At 40.8% G+C, this 18,395-nt stretch overlaps 1 protein-coding gene across 5 annotated transcripts in view; it reads right to left on the reverse strand.

Moving 5' to 3' along the window:
• The window catches only part of RBM33 (RNA binding motif protein 33), an 88,122-nt gene that overhangs the window by 35,136 nt on the left and 34,591 nt on the right, over nucleotides 1–18,395 (reverse strand). For all 5 annotated transcript variants that reach the window (XM_081163495.1, XM_081163493.1, XM_081163494.1 and 2 more), the window contains exons 11-15: nucleotides 10,028–10,178; nucleotides 8,197–8,528; nucleotides 6,589–6,930; nucleotides 4,685–4,972; nucleotides 1,366–1,995 (exon numbers count right to left, since the gene is read on the reverse strand). In XM_081163495.1, coding sequence (XP_081019621.1) covers nucleotides 1,366–1,995; nucleotides 4,685–4,972; nucleotides 6,589–6,930; nucleotides 8,197–8,528; nucleotides 10,028–10,178 — 1,743 coding nt within the window. The remainder of the gene's footprint in view (nucleotides 1–1,365; nucleotides 1,996–4,684; nucleotides 4,973–6,588; nucleotides 6,931–8,196; nucleotides 8,529–10,027; nucleotides 10,179–18,395) is intronic.

Raw genomic sequence — 18,395 nt, forward strand, 5'->3', positions numbered from 1 at the left:
CTCCACGAAACTGGATGAACCTTTACTAAAGGCTCAGAACTAAATAATGCCTCAAATATATCCCAAAGAATATTTCTGCAATAGGAGCAGATAACTTGTTTTGGCCAGTAGGCTGTTTGGCATATCCTGCCTGCGAGTGGATGAGAAGTCATGTTTGCTATGAAAAGGACTGCACTACAGAGTCTCATTTTTTTCTGTGATACATGTGATACACACATAAACAAAATAAACCCTTAGCTCAGTTCTACTTGGTCTTTATCAAGTCCTTTCTGCCCACTTCTATCGGAGTACCATTTATATACACCCTGTGCTGAGATTGTTTGCTGACGCACAAAATAGGACAGTACAACCTACTTGGGGAGGGGTGGAGAACTCCAAAGTGAAACCTTTCCTGGCTACTATCCTGTGTATTGCAATACCAACAAAATCTGAGTCAGGGCAGAAGCCTGAATGCAATTTTATTGTAAACTAGTTCTCTGCTACTTGAAAAACAAGGCACACAAACTTTGCTATTCTTGTCATTAGGAGACAGGGAGGGAGGGTGAGGGGAGAGAATATGGTTAAACATACACGTAACTTCCCTTCAACTTAAATCCATTTCCTCATTTCTCACATTTCAAAGACCTTCAACAAAGTTTCTTATTTTCTTTCTAGAAGAGGTATACACAGCTCTTAGGCTTTATTCCTGAAAAATGCTGCAATAAACCGCAGTTTATAACACACTATTTCCTGGCCTAAAGGGGGACTTTACATATTTGCTACTTTCCCAAATGGAAATTATTCCTCAATTTATTGTCACTTTTCCTAAGGTCTGGCATCCTGTTACCTAGTAATCAGGTAGTGACCTAAGTACAATTAAGTAGAGAGCAACAGCTCATACAAAGGCTTCTGTTAAAGGAACAAAGGAGGGAAGATATTCTGGCCATAACCACAAATTGTTAGTATTCGGTTCATCATCCACTGCTCTTTTTTGGCTGTGGTTAGTTACCAAATGTTTTTGATTTGGATCAAAATCAAATGAGAACCTTCTATTAAGTCACCAGCATGTGGTCTGCCTCCTTTATGCTACTTGTCCTTACCCTGATCACTTGATCCATTTGGCGATCAGTTCAGCAAGACCATTCAAGATTACAAAATGGGGAAACGTACATGTATGATATTGGGGGAAATGATTTAAAATAGCCATACACAGCTGTGACAGTTCAAAATTAACAGGAATATTTGAAATGTGGGTCGTCGTCCCCCCAAGCCTGTGCTTATCAATCTCCATTTTCTTTGGGCCTTTGCAAATAACAACACCAACAGGACAGACAGGGACCACAAAACACACAAGAAAACAAAAGACAGACAAGCCTGGTAACTTACCCCTCCTGACAATTTAATCACCCTGACTTTGGTGCCGACATGGGGCCCATCTCCACTACCACTGTTTGCCCGCTGCATGACAGTTCTTTTCACCCCAGGCTTCAGTTCCTGAGGCTGGCCTTGTACTGATGCCACACGAGCAATCTGGGATGGGTTCAAGTGGGCTGCAGGAGGCTTGGTTTGCAACCCTTTGTATGGCAGCTGGAGCTCATTTTCGGGCACTGTCCTAGTCTGTCTTAGCTGCTTCACTGTTTTTATTTGCTGTCCTTGAAACTGTGCATTATCTCCAGCCTGCGGAATATTTGGGGGCTTAGGCAGAAAAGCAGGGGGGGTTGGAGCTACTGGGTCTTGCTTTTTAACCATCAGCCTGCATTTCACATTTTGGCGAGGCTGTGCACCAGGAAGGGGAAGCAATGGATTTCCATTGGTGGGCAACTGTGAAGTTTCTTCCTCCTGTTGTTGTGTTGAGGACTGCTGCTGCTGTGCGAGCCTTTCAAGCAACTCTTTTTTTCTAGCTCCAGCCTGAAGTTGCCGCCTGAGCTCCTTTTGTTTCAAGATCTCTTCTCTTAGGCGTTTCTGTTCTTCTATCTTTAAACGGTAGAGTCTGGTTTCTTCATCTTCATCAGGAAACTACAGAACATCAAAGGAAACGAGTTATAGGGACAGTAACTCCTATCCAGCTTTGTCAAATTTGGTTTTGCTTTTAAAAAAAGAGTGCATTGATGGCATCCATTCCCAGGAGCATCTTAAATTAACTGAAATATGGTGCTAATGCTTTTAAATGACATAACTACCAATGCAAGTTTATTACTAGGCAACCTATAAAGAGTCAAAAAATACATGACTCTAGTTTGGACTTTACTTAATGAAAAAAAATCAGAATGCTGAAACTGAAGCCTTCTAAATCGGAACTCATTTAGAAGTTGCTGAAACCAATTAAACTATTAATATAATTCAAGATCTCAAAATATTGTTTCAAATGGAAGCTGTAACAATGCAGAGGCAGCCCACTGTCACATGGGTTTTATCTTGCTCTTTTCTGACAAACTAACAAAAGGTAGGGTGGTAAATGACCTGAAAGGCCCTGATTAGAACTATTGATTTTTCTTACAGAATTTTCAGCCTGATCTGAAACTCATTTGTCACACAATAATTGGTTATAATGAACAGCACAAGTCAATCTCTCTGACCTTGAACTCATGCACTCTCTTCAGAATTAAAATGTTGCCAAATGCAGTGTTGGAATATTAATGGTATATCAGGAATGCCTTTAATATTCCAGCCTTAAGCTTCTCTGAAAGTATTATACCCTTTGTGCATCAAATAACCTTTCCAAGGGGCCTAAAATTCTGGCAGAAAACACATTCTTACAGGAAGCTACAGGGAAATCAAGAATATCAAAAGAAAAGCTGCTTCCAAGTGTTGCTCCTGAGTTTGCAAGTTTCAACAGGACAAACGTTAAAGGATAACATAATAGGCTAAGAAAGGTTCCTTATTAAACACTACAATAGTTTAACCCCCTAAAGCACCAACCGGATATGCTTTATTTAGTATACATCTTGAGGAAACCTCATTCGACACACAGCAGCTTAGATCACCAGCACTTGGAAGCAGTGAAAAAGTGGAAGATCCTGCACCAATGTAATCAATGTAACATTGCTTGAACTAGTTTCACTCACATATTGCTTTCACAAAGATTCTCTTACGCAATGCTCATGTTTAATTGGCAGGTAAGATGTTTAAAAAGTCATCAGCTGAAAGTGTAGGCAGGAGAAACTGGAACCTATTAGTTACAATTGCATACTCTTTTGAATTTGCTAGGCTCATCTTAGTATCTGAGTTCCCCATTCCCATTTACCATATTTCTAACTCAGATTAAGATGCTACATGACTCCATGGCAGAGTTGGCATTGAACCCAAGGGTACCACATCTAACTCTCTGCCCACGGGACCACACTGACTTTGACCATCTGAAACAAAAAACTGAGAACACTGAAAATAGCCATCCATCCAAAATGCAATTAGCAAGCTTCCCATCTCGCAGGGTAAAGTACTTTAGTCTAAGTTTTACAAGCCAATTCAACCTAACGTGAGTACAGTTACTCTATATTCTGTAACAACCGATCAGAAAAAACATCAGCATTCAGTAGTTAGCATTTACAGTGACAAACCATTGATATTCATCATTCGAGCCTATCTGTAAGGGATAATAACAGGAATTAGCAGCTATATAGCTCTTTAGAATATTCAAAGCATTGTCTCAGTAATTTTTACAACAGTCCCGCAAGGTAGGCTCAGTATTATGCCTATACTACAGGAGAGTGACTGAGGATAAGACACCGTGTCTCATTTAAAGCCATAAAAGCTCAGTTTGCGCATTATGCCAAGTCAAACAATGGCTTAGCATGAACAGCTGAATGTGCAGGCTCTCAGAGATTGTGGCTCCTCTGCTCCTCTTACTGTTACTGTATTGAGCTCCACATGTCTAATGAACCCAGGTTCATGGTTTAGCTCTCTCCACACAAACTATGAATTGTAACCAAGATTTGTCCTGTGGGTTATAGCCAGTGCTTGGTTTGGGACAGCTAAACCATGAGCCTAGGTTCATATAACCTGCTAAGCCAAAGCATGACTTAGTCTGGTCCAGCACAGCAGAACCAGCAGATGAGCGAAGCAGTCACAATCTCCTCTCAGGGAGCCTGCACAATTGCTCTGTGCTAAGCTATGGTTTGGCTTAGAGTCACATGCAACTGAGTTTCTAGCAAGTTCATTGCGGATTCTACCTAGGGACTTTTAATAGTACTTTCACAGTAACTTGGATCTCCAAAATCACTCAATGGTATTCAAGAGATAAATAAAAATAGGCAAATGACTGCAGATTCTTGTTTCCACAAAAACAGAATTTCATTATTTAATATTATCACTGCATCTTGCCAATAGACAGGATAACATCGGGGATGGTTGACCCATGACCTGTGGACCACATCTGGTGGCTGAGGGGAAGAGCTTCCCATATATCCCATTCCGAACTGACTTCTCCTTTAGGCTCCATCTTCTCATTCCAGCAAAGTGCACCCTTGACTCTCAAGACTGGTGACAGTGAGCTCCATTTCCTGATCAGGGCTTACAATAAGATACTTTTCCTGTAACAGATGTGCCTTATGTTTTCAGCAGATGAGGGAATCACCAACATATAAGTGGACTGTGTGTGCTGGTAGAGACGTTTCTTCTATCTCTCCAGTTTACTCATCTGTGCCTGCCTGGAAAATAGTATAAATGCAGAAAACTATGACATAGATAGACAGAGGAGAGGCCTTACCTCTGGCTCAGATTTGATCTCCACTTTAGGTTGTGCCACTGGAATAACTGCTCTAGGCTTTGTCTCAGTCCTTCCCTGCTGGTTCTTCACACTAGCAACAGGCCTTGCAGTAGGCATGGTACTGGTAATGGGTTTTACTTGAGCAGCAGGTGCTGAGGTTCTTCGGTTGTTAGCAGCCTCGATTGCATGCAAAGGTGCTATCGGCAATTCCCGCAAGTTACTGTTCCTTGGAGCAGGTGACTGGAGTTGCTGATTTGGACGCTTCACCATGTTTTGTGTTGGTGTGTTCTGAAAAAAAAATCAACATTAAAAACCCCCTGATAGCATTGAGTTTTTAAGTATGCAGATTTTGCTGTAGCTTAACTGATAACATATGGAGATTCTGAATCACCTTTCTTCGTGCAGTCATTTCTATAGCAAATGCAAGTCTATAGTCCCCTTTGCCATGCCAATGGTACTAACAGCCTTGGATAAGCTTTGAGGAATGGAATCTTCCAAAGGAAGAGCAGACAAAGCAACAGAACTAACAGCTAGTCAGGTGTCCAGTGAAATTATCTTTTTCCCCAGCACAGAATTTTCTGTGGCAGAGAAGGTATCAACCCTGCAGAGGGCCTCAAGAAACACAGGTGAACACAAACAGAGGGACAAAGCAGTGCTAAGTGGTTTGAAAATTCTTTAGCACAGCAAAGGAAAAAGTCAACCATGGATTGACAAAACTGCAGGATTTGTGACTAGAAGTGAACAAATGTGGCCAACTTCACCTCCAGACACAGCCTTCCTTAAATAATGTTTCTAAGCGCACGCACGCACACACACACACACACACAGCCAGTCCTACACATCCTTGCCTTCTTTTCTTTCAAAACCTTGCAGGCAAACTACATGGCAAAGCCTCTCCTGAACTGTCATCACTTCTTTGATGCACTGTCTACTGCCAGTTAACCTGCTCAACATCATCACTGCAGTTTGGAAGCCAATCCTTGTTCCATTCTCACTTTGCCCCCATGTGTCTTAACTTCATTGAAGCATTGGCAGTAGGGCTATTTCTGCTTTCTACCTATCACTGCTAGTACTAAAGTAGTATCACTCAGTAACACAGGTAGGGCTGCAATGAATCATCTGCCTGCTCACAACTGGAATGTTCAAATTGCGCTCCCTTGGAAGGGGAGAAAGAAAGAACCCTTAACATGGCCTTGAGAAAGCTGCCCATGGAAATCTCTTTTCCTCTGTGCTGATTTGCACAGCCCAATAGTAGTAAGATTACTCGGCCTCTCAAGCTCAAGATAACAATCTCAAGACACTGTCCAAATAAGAGTGTTCTTTTTTTGATCGTAATACTAAGCAAGGGGTGGGGTGGGGTTAACGGGTTGTTGTTTATATTTTGATTATATATTTTGTGGTTTTATATTCTGATTTTGTTCAGTGAACCACCCTGAGACCTCTGGGTATAGGGTGGTGTATATATTGAATAATAATAATAATAATATTAATAATAATGCCAAGGCAGCCAAATTTAGCACAGAGGGAGCATCACAGAGGCTGTGCAAGAGATAAGCAACAACACTAATAGTGTCACACCATACAACAGAGGTATCTAATCCACAGACCTGCAGGTGGCTCTTCAAGAGGTTTGTATTCACCCTCAAAACACACACACACACACACACACACACACACTCCCCAAGGCTTCTCATTTTTTAAGAAAACTACTAGGGTTTTTTTTATTTTTTATTTCAGGCAACAACTGGGGTTTGCATTCCAGGTTATCACACTCGTCAGTGGAGTGCACATAAGCCCGCCCCGCCCCCTTCTGGGTCTGAAAACAGCCTGCACATGCACAGTCGTGTGTTCTTTGAACATGCGCAAAACGGGAGTTTTCTGTACTGTATTTAAATGTCACTTACATGCCTGGCCTTTACCAGACCTTGTCGCTGCTGACACTGCATCCGATTGCTGCTTGACTGCTGCTGCTGTGCCTGCATGTGAGGTCTAAACTGGGATGGGGCAACAGAAATCAGAGGCTGGGGGGGCACTGCAAGGAGGTGGTGCTGCTGCTGGTGTGGCTGGTGCTGCTGGTGCTGCTGGTGTGGCTGGTGCTGCTGGTGGTGCTGCTGGGCTGTTTGTGGATGCTGCTGATGTGACTGCGGATGCTGCTGATGCGGCTGTTGATGCGGCTGTGGATGGTGCTGTTGCGGCGGCTGTGGGTGCTGCTGATGCTGTGGCTGCAAAGGAGGGTGCAAGGGACCCTGCACATTTTAAAGGAAAGCATACATGAGCTGCAAACTCAAAAAAGGCCTGCTCCTAAACATTCAAGCTCTAAGTAGCTAATAGGATTTAACCAGCACTCTGTATATCACAATTACTATAACCAGCAAAGGAAAGGCCTTTATTAATAAGCACACCATCACCCAATTCAAGTCTAAAGTTAAGTTAAGCTAAATTAAAGTGCTGTACTGCACATAAGCATTATGTTTCAGCTGTTCCTTTTAAAATAATAATAATGAAGAAGTCTAACTGGAGTCTGGACATTTCCTACAATTACTAAAGCACAATAGTTAAACTTTAAAGTAAGCTCAATAAGTGAAAGGAATGCATGACACCAGCCATTGTGTATTTATTAGTATCCTCAAATGAAAAACAATAGTACCACCAGAGGGTGCTCTAACCTTTATGGTGAGCTAATATGGCTGTTTTCTAGATGCATGCTTAATCTATTCACTGTACAGGAACTTGTTTTTAAACAATAGATTATTTTCATATTTCTTCTGGAATAAATCAATTTAGGAAACCATAGAATATTGAACAAAATGTTGCATTACAAACTTTTCTAATCTCATTAGCTGTGAACAGCCTTGCAAAAATCAAAGCAGTTTAATATCTTCACTTTGAAGCACTATGCCAATACAAAGTTGCCACTAAACCTTGTAATTCAATTAGCACTGGGCACAGGGGGATAAATATGCTTTCATGCTTGGCACAGCAATAAAAAGGCACATTTAAATTTCATCTATATTTTGTACCATCAATTCAAACATTAAACATTCAACTCTGTGCACAGGAGAACTTCTCAAAGGTTTCCACACTTCCCTGCATAAGCAACAAACGGTTTGAGGCTCTTAAGGAATAGCTAAGATGAAAAAAGTAAGCACCTGCACAAACTCACTTTATTCTTAGGCCCACAGCTAAAAAGATCAAGAGAGAGGAGGGGGTCAACTAAATGTGTTTGTTACATGCTTTAAAAGTCTCTAAAAGAGGGCAAAAGGATACTGCAAAAAAACACAACCCTGGACATTAATTTCCAAGCACTGATCAATACAGTTGCCATACTTTTTGGAGCAGTTAGGGGACGGCAGGTCTAGGTTCTGCCCTGCTGATCAAAGTGGTGTGAAAAGGGTGCTAGAGTAACAACTTTGGGGCAGCTTTGGAGGCCTTGCACTTTTGGGAACTTAGGTTGAAGCTGTCACAATATTTCTAAATGCAGATTCCTAGGAACTCTTGCTTTCGTTTCATACCTGCATGTTGGGCTGTGTGAGAGTTGTCAGAAACGGCTGGCCTGGCACCTGCATGAAGGACTGCCTGGGAGGGAGGAAAGGTCGCGCATTTGCTGCTCCAGGCTGGTTGAAGTGAAGGACTCCCACAGGCCCCTGCGGCTGAATGTTTGGCCTCACCATCCTCTCTCTGGGGAACATGTGCTGCTGCCCCTGCTGGTTAAAACCTGGTCCAGGCTGGCTGAAAGGGTGCGGGTTTTGGTTGGGAATGGGGTGGGCGCTGTTGAGGAGTGGGGGCGGTAGAGGAGGAGGAGGGCTCCGCTGCTCAAACAAGTGGTGGCTGGGAAATCTTGGCTCTGTCAGAAACAAAACGTAGTCATAAAACCAATGTATCCATGGAGCAAACTGAACAGCCTTCCTAGTCCTCACACCCCTGCTTCAGAGAACGCTCACATAGGAAGTGGCAATATTAGTTTAAATCAGTCTTCCCCAACCTACGCCCTCCAGATGTTTTACAGTACAACTCCTATCAGCCCCAGCCAGCACAGGATGATACAGCAGAATGGCGGGAACTTGAACCCAAAACATATGGAAGGCACCTGGGTTGGGGAAAGCCTGGTTAGATTATTGGGTCCATCTAACCTAATATGGTCTGCACGGACTGGCAATGGCTCCTCAGGATTACATAAAGAGGTTCCTTTAGCATTATCTGCTCCTTTTCGTTGGAACTGTGCCACCTTCCACATTCAAAGCATGTGATTTGCCACTAAACGAAGATCCTTTCCTCTCATTCTAGACGGCACAGATGTTACAAAGGGGGCAGGGAGAGATACATACTTTTGCTTCTTTTATCACTCTCTAAGAGCCTTAGATACCTGGAGTAGATACCTGGGTTAGGGAGGACCACTAAGTCCCTGTAGTTCAAAACCCTTCTCCAAAACAGGAGGAATGCTCTCACCCCAATCAACCCACAGAATCCAGGTAAGTCCTGCAAGCAGAACTATTTATTGTCTTCATGGAAAATCAACAGGGGAAAGACGGTTTCGGTTAGAAGTCCTGTTGTTTAACTGAAAGCAGCCATCAGCAACAACTAACACAATTAAGGGTTGTACAATGGAAGAGAAATCCAAGTTGCGCCTGTGGAAGTTTTCACCACTTTTACAGTTGACACCTTAGAAGTTTTCTTCTTACATATATGTTACAATAATGTATAAGCCAGTAAACATGACTATGTTAAAAATTTACAGGAGAGAATCGGATAAGTGATATTGTGGTACCTAATTGCTAAATCCCAAGCTCCAGATATAGGAGGATTTGCCAGCCTCAACAATGGCCTAGAAGTGACAGATGGGAAAGTCACCGCGTATAAGTGTGACAATGGGAAATAATTAAATAATTCAAATCAAATCCAGAAATGGCAGGAGGAACCTGGAGATTCCTCATGGTTTCTGAGGACACTCTTCCTGGAGCCTGAAGAGGACATTAGTGAAGGCAGAGGATGCCCCAAAGAGATTGGATAAGAAGCGGGAATCTGTTTATGCTGCTCAGCCTCCCCGCCTATCAGCTGATGTGGGGAGCAGCGCAGCAGTAGCCACCGCTTTCCTGTGTGTCTTCCAGCCTCCTGCCAGCGCCAGAGCTTCAATTCTAGTTGTGGATATTTTTGGAATATAGTATTTTCTATATGGATTGAAGAGAGCAGCAGAGAGGGTGTTTAAAGGGTGCTTAGAGGGTGCTCCCCACTTTATCCAATTTCACTTTTACACACGGGGGCCCAGAACGTAACCCCCATATAAGTGGGGGGATGCCTATAGTTAAGACAACAAGCTGCCGCTTCTGATGCTAGACAGGACACTACCTCCCATGAAGAAAGGCTCTCTATCCTGTGGAGGCGGCGGTGGCAGAGGCGGTGGTGGTCCTCTCCACTGATCCTGGAGGGAGAGTCTTGGGGCTTGATTGAAGTTGGTAGGAACAGATCCAGGGGGATTCTGCTGAAACTCTGGAGGACCCTGAATAATACAAGGGGACACACAGAACACAAATGGAGGTTAAAATAATCCTGAAGCATTTCTTCTATAGCTCATTTATTAGATTAATTTTATTCCTTTACCATCCTTCCTCTCAACTGGGACCCCAAAGCAATGTACAACATCTCTAAAATAGAGTCAGTACAAAATATTACATGAAACCCTATAAAAACTTCTTAGATAGCCTAACTATTGAGAATATTTATTTATTTTATAGGAAAAGATTAAAATACCTTTCTGTAATCTGTATAAATTGGCAACCCTACTGAGTCATATCTTTCACTGTGGCAGAGAACATGGAACCTAAGCACAATATCTTTACAATGAATTCAAAATGTTTTAATAATCACAGCAGCACCACAGGAATGCCATCTCTTTTCAAGCTTAGTGAAATCCATGCAATTATTGACCTTCTATCCCATTAATCCAAAAGTCTGAATGTCTACTTTAGAAAATGCTCCTGACATTTATCTCTTTAAACCATGCTATTCTTTGCTATCTATTTAGTACAACCTAAGCAACCAAAATGAAGCTACTTTAATTTTCTGGATGTCATAAATTGATTCTCCCCCCCCCTCCATTTCTGAAGTAAAGAAATCATATTTCCAGAATAACAGGGAATCAACATTTCACAAAGCACATAACCCTAAATACTTAAGCATCTGAAGCATTCGTTACAGACAGGAGACAGAAAAATTAACATAGATTTGCCACCCTTGGTTTCAAATAAATGCTTCAGACTGATATCCAGCTATTTCACAATCAGCAAAGGAAGAAGCCATTTAAAATTTAAGCTCAGTAATTGATTTTCCCCCTTTTGATTCTATGAACGAACATGCCATATCATCTAGTAAAAAGACAAGGACCATTTATGACACAAACACCCATTAACTAAATTAGTGGGAAGTAATATTATGTTGTCACAATCTCTTCTTACAGCACATCCAACAGTCAAGAGTATTCTCAACTCAGCAGTGTTTTCAGGTAAGCATCTAAAAATCAGTATTACCCACAATCAGTGTGTTTCCTTACTATTACCGTACAGGCTTAAAAACAACAACAAAGATTCCTGGACAAATTTAAGGGCTGCAACGCATACAGTACAATTAAATCCCACTTCAACACGCTCAAAGTTAGTGGGGGAAATTGTTCTGTATATGAGTGAGAACTGGACTATTAGAATTATAGTGCTTAATTTGTGTGCCAGCCTTTACTCTGGTTCCGCTACATCTCGAGGAGCCACGTTCTAAACTGGATGCTGCTCCCATTACAGAGCTTGAAGGTGGTGGCATCTCCTGCTCTGAAATCTATACTTCTGTTCCCGTGCTTAGCTGCCCTTTATAAATGTATGCATACAATTGTCCATAAATGAGTCCTGTTAACCCAACTACAATTTTTCATTTTATGGTTTGGCGGGGGGGGGGGGAGAGCTAAACAGGCTTTTACTACCTACACACGTACATACATCTCTCATGCACTAATCATTTATTTACTTGTACCATTAAATCTTCTCCTATCTCTTTCTGAAAACCTGAAGCACAGTATATACCCCACTAGGAACTCTGCAGCAGACATTAGCTACAGATGTGTTGCATTAATAGGGGGAAAATACAAGTACAGTACAATTCTGTGGACTGTGAAACATTTAAGTAGCCTTGGGTCCATGGATATACCATGCACAATTCTACAGTCACAGTTAAGGACACCGACAAATATAATATCAAAATAGCCTACTTCTTTCAGAATCTGAACCAAGGTTCTTTGATAGATATTTAACTGCTAACGTTTTACACTCCTGTTAAATTTAGTAGTCAGAATGCTATTTTTTTGTGCTCAGCAACATATGTACCGCAAATCAAAAGAAAACAAGCATACGGCAAACATAATAAATTCTGATATGCACAATAGTTTCTCCTTTTTCGTGCCCTCACATAGGCAGTTTCAAAGAGCCACAAGATGCTAAAAGTAACATTCATTTGTAAGCGGATAAAATTGATCTTGATTTTTTATATGGCCTAAATCGTAACACTGCAAGAATGTGCTTTTGGATAATGCATTTTGGGCACTTGCTGCTGTTTGTTTTTTTCAAACCCACCAAGTAAACTGAAGAGGGTCATGGCTTTGCAGAATACATATAGTTGTGATCTTAACCAGGGAGAAAGCCAGGTACTCCCTGCACTGCTGCTACCCCACCCCACTCCCATCAAAAGCACAGTCCAGCTGCACAATCCCACAGGTCTGGCTTTCTGGACTAAGAGTTCAAAACATTACATTCAACAGTGCTTGCTACATGATATTCACTTAGAAAACTTTAGAGCTTGAAGGCTGCAAGCATTTTATGCTCATTTAAACAGTGGCTCATTTCAAAGCATCTGAGATTTTATAGTAAAAGCAATTATAGATTACAACACATTAGTATTTAAAAGGACTCACTTTACTGCCTTGGGTTCCATAATGGAAAATAGCCAGGATATAAATGTAATGAAATAAGTAAAAGCATAAAAAACGTAAAGGACCCCTGACAGTTAAGTCCAGTTGTGAACGACTCTGGGGTTGCGGCGCTCATCTCGCTTTACTGGCCGAGGGAGCCAATGTTTGTCCACAGACAGTTTTTCCGGGTCATGCGGCCAAACCACAGCAGTGCACGGAAACACCATTTATCTTCCTGCCAGAGTGGTACCTATTTATCTACCTGCACTTTGACGTGCTTTCAATCTGCTAGGTTGGCAGGAGCTGGGACCGAGCAACGGGAGCTCACTCCATCATGGGGATTCGAACCTCTGACCTTTCGATCGGCAAGCCCTAGGCTCAGTGGTTTAGACCACAGCACCACCCACGTCCCAAGTAAAAGCATATACAATCTCAATCATCCTTAAATTGGCCCTGCAAAGTAGGTTAGTTTGTCCCCATACTGTAAGTCAGTCGGCTACAACAAGACATGGTAGATTGCCTAAGGCTATGTAGTGAGTTTATGGCAGAGGCAAAGTTAGCCAGACAAATCAGACCTAGAGCTCATAGCCAAAAACTGTCTGTACATAACAGCTTTCAAACCTGAAGTTGTGAAATTAGGGCTGTCACCTTATTAGTTGATTGGCTGAGGCTTTTAAAATAGATTAAATCTGTTTATGAATGAATCAATAATTTATTACGGAAGGGAAGCACATATTTTAGTTGATACATGTAGTGATCAGAGAAGGCATCATCCCAGAAGAGGCACAAAGAAGTGTGGTTTTTGTATAAACGTGAATTCTTAATTCTCCGTGTGTATTGCCCAACTGATCAGGGACAACATTTCAGTCAATCAAAGAGTTTATTGTTGCTTAAGAACGGACTAGAATCTGCAGCCTTGCGTGACATTTAATAATGCCAGCCTTTGCCTATCACTAATTAGGTGTTGCAAGTTATGGCTAACCAATGCCTATAAAAACGATTCATCAAGCATTGTTCAGCCATTCTTCTTTGCATATGTACTTCCATTATGCATCATATCAAAGGCTTAACCAAAATGTTATTGATTACTTTTGCAAAACCTCAACACTAGGTAACTTCTGTCTGCAGTTTGTTATAGAGATCTGAATGGCTCATTGAGCATGACTTCCACATACGCAGGCAATCCTACTTTCTGAAAGAACATGAGATAAGGTTACCCTAATCCTGTCAAAGAATTACACTATTTTGCTTTCCTTTTTATCCTCTCAAATATCCCCCCTAGTTAAGAAATTAACATTCTCTCTCATACAATTCTTACAGAAATTGTACTTTTACTTTTCGGCATCTCTTGTTAATTACATGATGTTATCTGTTATAATCTATTCATGAACCACAGATAACTTTGGCTACCAATAAAAGAGAAAACTTAGCATAAATTGCTTAGCACAAAGTTAATCTTATAAAGCAAGGCATAAAGAGGATCTAACAGCTATTATATGACTTATCAGCTTTCCTAAAAGGGTCACTCTATACTTTTTTTCAAAGAGACTAATTAAATACCTTAACAATGTCATTGAAACTTCACGAATCTTTCAATAAATTACACCCTGTCTCTACAACATGTTTTCATTTATTAATCTCACTTAACATGCAAAGAGGCTAGAAGAATGCCACTGACACCAAAGTAGGGATACTCTGTTAATTCTTATTAAAAATTGTATAAATGTAAAGAATCAGTGACTATAACCTATGGCATGATTAAAACTATAGCCATCTGTCACAAAATGTTAATCCTCTTACTTTAGCATCCACTGGACTTTGGCTTTTTTGGGGTAAATGACCTTAGTTCAATTCAATCACCACAGGGTAAGATGCACACAGAAATATAACATGCAGATCCTTTCAACGTAAGATTGGCTCCACAGCCATCATGTTCTCAGCAAACCACCATGCTCAAATGCATAGTGGCTTTGGGCTTCATCATAAGCTTAATTTTTTTCATTTGACTGAGTTCTGCACCAATTAGATGCATGCAAAAAGGAAGCAGGGTCCAGTCTCTGGTTCTTATACCCAAGGGTGACTTACTGTATGTGGAAGAAGAAGTATTTTAAAGTAGGTGAAATTCTAGATTGCTTTTTGGGATGACAAGCATTCCCATTTCTGGAGGGGAAATGACTAAAACCATTTGGAGCATGGAGTCACTAATATTTAGATGAATTTGAGCTCTGTCTCTCCACACAAACTGAATCAGGGGAGGTTGTACAAGTGCTGGAATCTGGAGGCAGTGATGCGCTGGAGAAAGCCTAATAAACTGAGGCTGAATCCTAACAAGACTGTATGTTAGATGGCTTTGGGGTTTTAGAATTAAACAGCAGCCAGTTTTGGATGGGGTAGTTCTCCCCATAAAATGATATGTGTGTAGTCTGTGTGTATTCCTAGATCCTAAGTTGTTACTGGAGACACAGGGTTGCCTCAGTGGCAAGGAGTGGCAATGCCCAGCTCTGGCTGGTTAGCCAACTCAGGTCATTCTTTAACCAGCATAATCTAGGTACAGTAGTTCCCAGCTGGAGCACTGCAATGGGGTCTATTGCAATGGGGTTATGTGAGAAGCTGCAGCTGATGCAGAATGCTGCTGTCCATTTGTTATCTGGAGCAGTAAAATGGGAACACGTTACACTAATCCTGAGCGCACTGCAGTGTTGGTACTAATACACTTGAGATCTGCTCAGGTGGCCCTGCTTACGGTACCCTTCATGAATATGGCCTGTGAGGAGAGAGACTCCATCAGGCAAGGCCTCCTTCCACCTGCCTTGCTCCACCTTCTAGTCTCTGCTTCTCAATTTGTATAGTATTATTTTATGTACTGTGGCTTGCTGTTGTTTTATTGATTATGGTTTAGAAATTATTTATTGTAGCTGTTAAGTGGATTTCTGTTTAACTTTTATATGTTGTTATTATTTAATACTATTCTAATGATTCTTGAACATTACTTTTTTGATGTAGGTTGCCAATTTTAACACATTTTTGTATTGTATTAGATTGTTATAAAATGTACATTTTTTGTTTCTTCAGCTTGTAAACTGCCTTGAGCATTGTAAGATAGAAAGATGGTATACAAATTTAAAAAAACAAAAAACTATATGGCCCAGGGGGAAACTACATGAAGCTAGGCCTCCCGCAATGGCTAGTTGTCCCCAATATTGTTTTACTTCTGTGAGAGTTTAAGACCTGTTTTTGCAAGCCTTTGGAGTATAGTATGAGAGGCCCTACTGTATATTACTGTTATACGATACTGTACATTGTATTTTATTGGAGAGTTGTGCTTTTAACCTGGAGGAGGTGAGTATAAGGAGGTTTAAAAACTGGAACTGGCTATAACTTTTAAAATTATTACAATGCAATAACAAATGAAGAATTAACGCTTCAGCTATGAATTTTAAAGAAATGTTTCTGAAGTTGGGCACTTTTTTGTGTTGCGTTAAAGGAATACTGTTAGCCATTCTGGGCTCGTGTGATAGGAAGAAATAAAATATTAATACCAGCACACATTTTTGCTGGAACTGTGCATCTGGGGAAATGGAAAGATTATATATTAGACCTCAACAGAATTTGAAACCAGGGTTTTTTGGATGGTGGAAGGGAACAAGAGAACAAAAATATACTTCTATCCAGAATTCACCAAGCACAATGATGTGCCTCTTCTTTTGTTGCCAGCACTTCTTACTCATAAGGTATACTACTTCCAAATATGGAGGCTCTCAGGGCAAATATCCACTAAAAGATATCCTACATAAATTTGTATTCTTTTTTAAAGACATCTTATAGTAATAATAGTGGTAGTAGCAGTAGTAGTGGTGGTGGTAATGCTTCCTGTTTCACTGTACAAGAAATTTGTACATGAATCATTACCCTTAGTAGTTTAGGGTCCTGCACTGTTCCTGCTTAAATTTTATTTAAAACACACACACACCAATCCACAAGCTAAACATGCCTATTCCCAACATCCTATTCCATACTGAACTACATGTTTCCTCAGATCATTAGCAAACATTCCTGCATACTGAAAGCAATGCATGGTATATTACGGGATCTTGATCACCAGGGACCCCTAATATATTCCTGGGGAGGTTTATAATCCACCCCCAGCTCCTGACTATTTTAGACGCACTGTAGATTGAAGGGCAAAAGTGAGGTCACATTTATTTCAACACTTCTGTAGCATAGCGCTTTTGTGAATTCTGATGTTCTGGGATTTGTTTTTGTGTGTGTTTGTAACGGTTGCATCTGTCACGTGAAAGAGTGGACAACTGTTAATTCAGCTTCATTTTACCGTTTGTAAGATCATGTGGAAAAAACACAACAAGGGAAAGGGTTGCTTCATTTTTAGAAGTCTTCTTTGCCGCTCTTGTTTAATAGCTGTTACCATCATATTTAGCTTCTGCTGCTCCTCCTGCAGATGGGAATTCACTGATATGATTAAATTTGATGGTATGATAATGTATGGTAATAGTGATTAATCAGAAGCCCACTAGCAAATGGAGGGTGTTTGTTATTATGTCACCTGCATTTTAAATTGCATTTTCCCTCTGCCAGCCTGACACTGTTTGACAGCGTATAGAGTGGGGGGGGGGGTGTTTGGAAATCTTGCACTACATCTGCTTGCTACTACTTATAGATTTGATAAGAGAAAACACTCATCACTCTGTCACTATTGTAAGTGTTGCAATTATAGGGCTGCGCGGATGAGTTGTGAAAATGGCAAGTCCTCATAAGGAAAGCTTGCCAGTAGATGCTGAGGAAGCTCAGTTGCACATCTGTAGGGGCTATAATAGGAGAGAAATGTAATTTGATTCAGCAGTCTCATTCAAACATGATTTGCATGAAATGCTGTATAAAGCTCTATCCAAGAAATGTCAATCATGACCACCTGATACCTTGTATCATGTTAAAAAGAAAACAAAATGCTTTCCAGACTATGTGGGATTCGCCACCGCTGCTGCACAGTAATAGAGTGAAAATTTCATTTACTGCTGCTCTTCTAACAGCACCGCCATAGCAAAAGCACAATCACTGCTGCAGCAACACAGAAGGGGTGTTCCCCCCCCAATGCTATTTGATATCTAACGTCTAAACAAATATTATTGCTACAATCACGTAATACGTAATCTCTCAAATGCTCAAAATAATGTCGGTCACAAGACACTCTTGAAAATGTACTTATTATAAAGGCCTATTCACAAATTATATTTCATCGGAACATCTGTATGTGTAAAACAGCATCCCCCAATCTTCTACTCTCCAGGTGTTTTGTACTACAACTCTCATCCACCCCAGTCAACACAGCTGCATACTGAGCCAAATACAGACTCTTGGCTTCCATAATGTGTGGAAAAGGTTCTTAGACAACTGAAAAAGCAAGCCCCTCAACTACTAGAATGAATGATTTATTAATTCTGTGGTCTTTCCCAAGAGGAATTTATCTTGATCAACCATTTCTAACGGAGCTAGGGAGGAACATACTGCTAGTCATTTTGGATAAGGTCAAGAACTTCTTGTTTTATTATACTACAAAAATTAAAGGTGACATAGAAGAAAAAACCCTAATTTAAACAACTATGTAAACATATGCTCATATGATGTAATGAAGAGACACATATGCAGCACTGGGAATGCAAACGTGTAAAAAACAAAACAATATTGAAATGATTTCTTTGAGTTGCAGTAACTTGGGCTGTCTAAAATTTTCTAAATGCACTGAAAAGCCGTTAG

The sequence above is a fragment of the Podarcis bocagei genome (assembly GCF_964188305.1).
Source record: "Podarcis bocagei genome assembly, chromosome: 12".
Classification (NCBI taxonomy): Eukaryota; Metazoa; Chordata; class Lepidosauria; order Squamata; family Lacertidae; genus Podarcis; species Podarcis bocagei.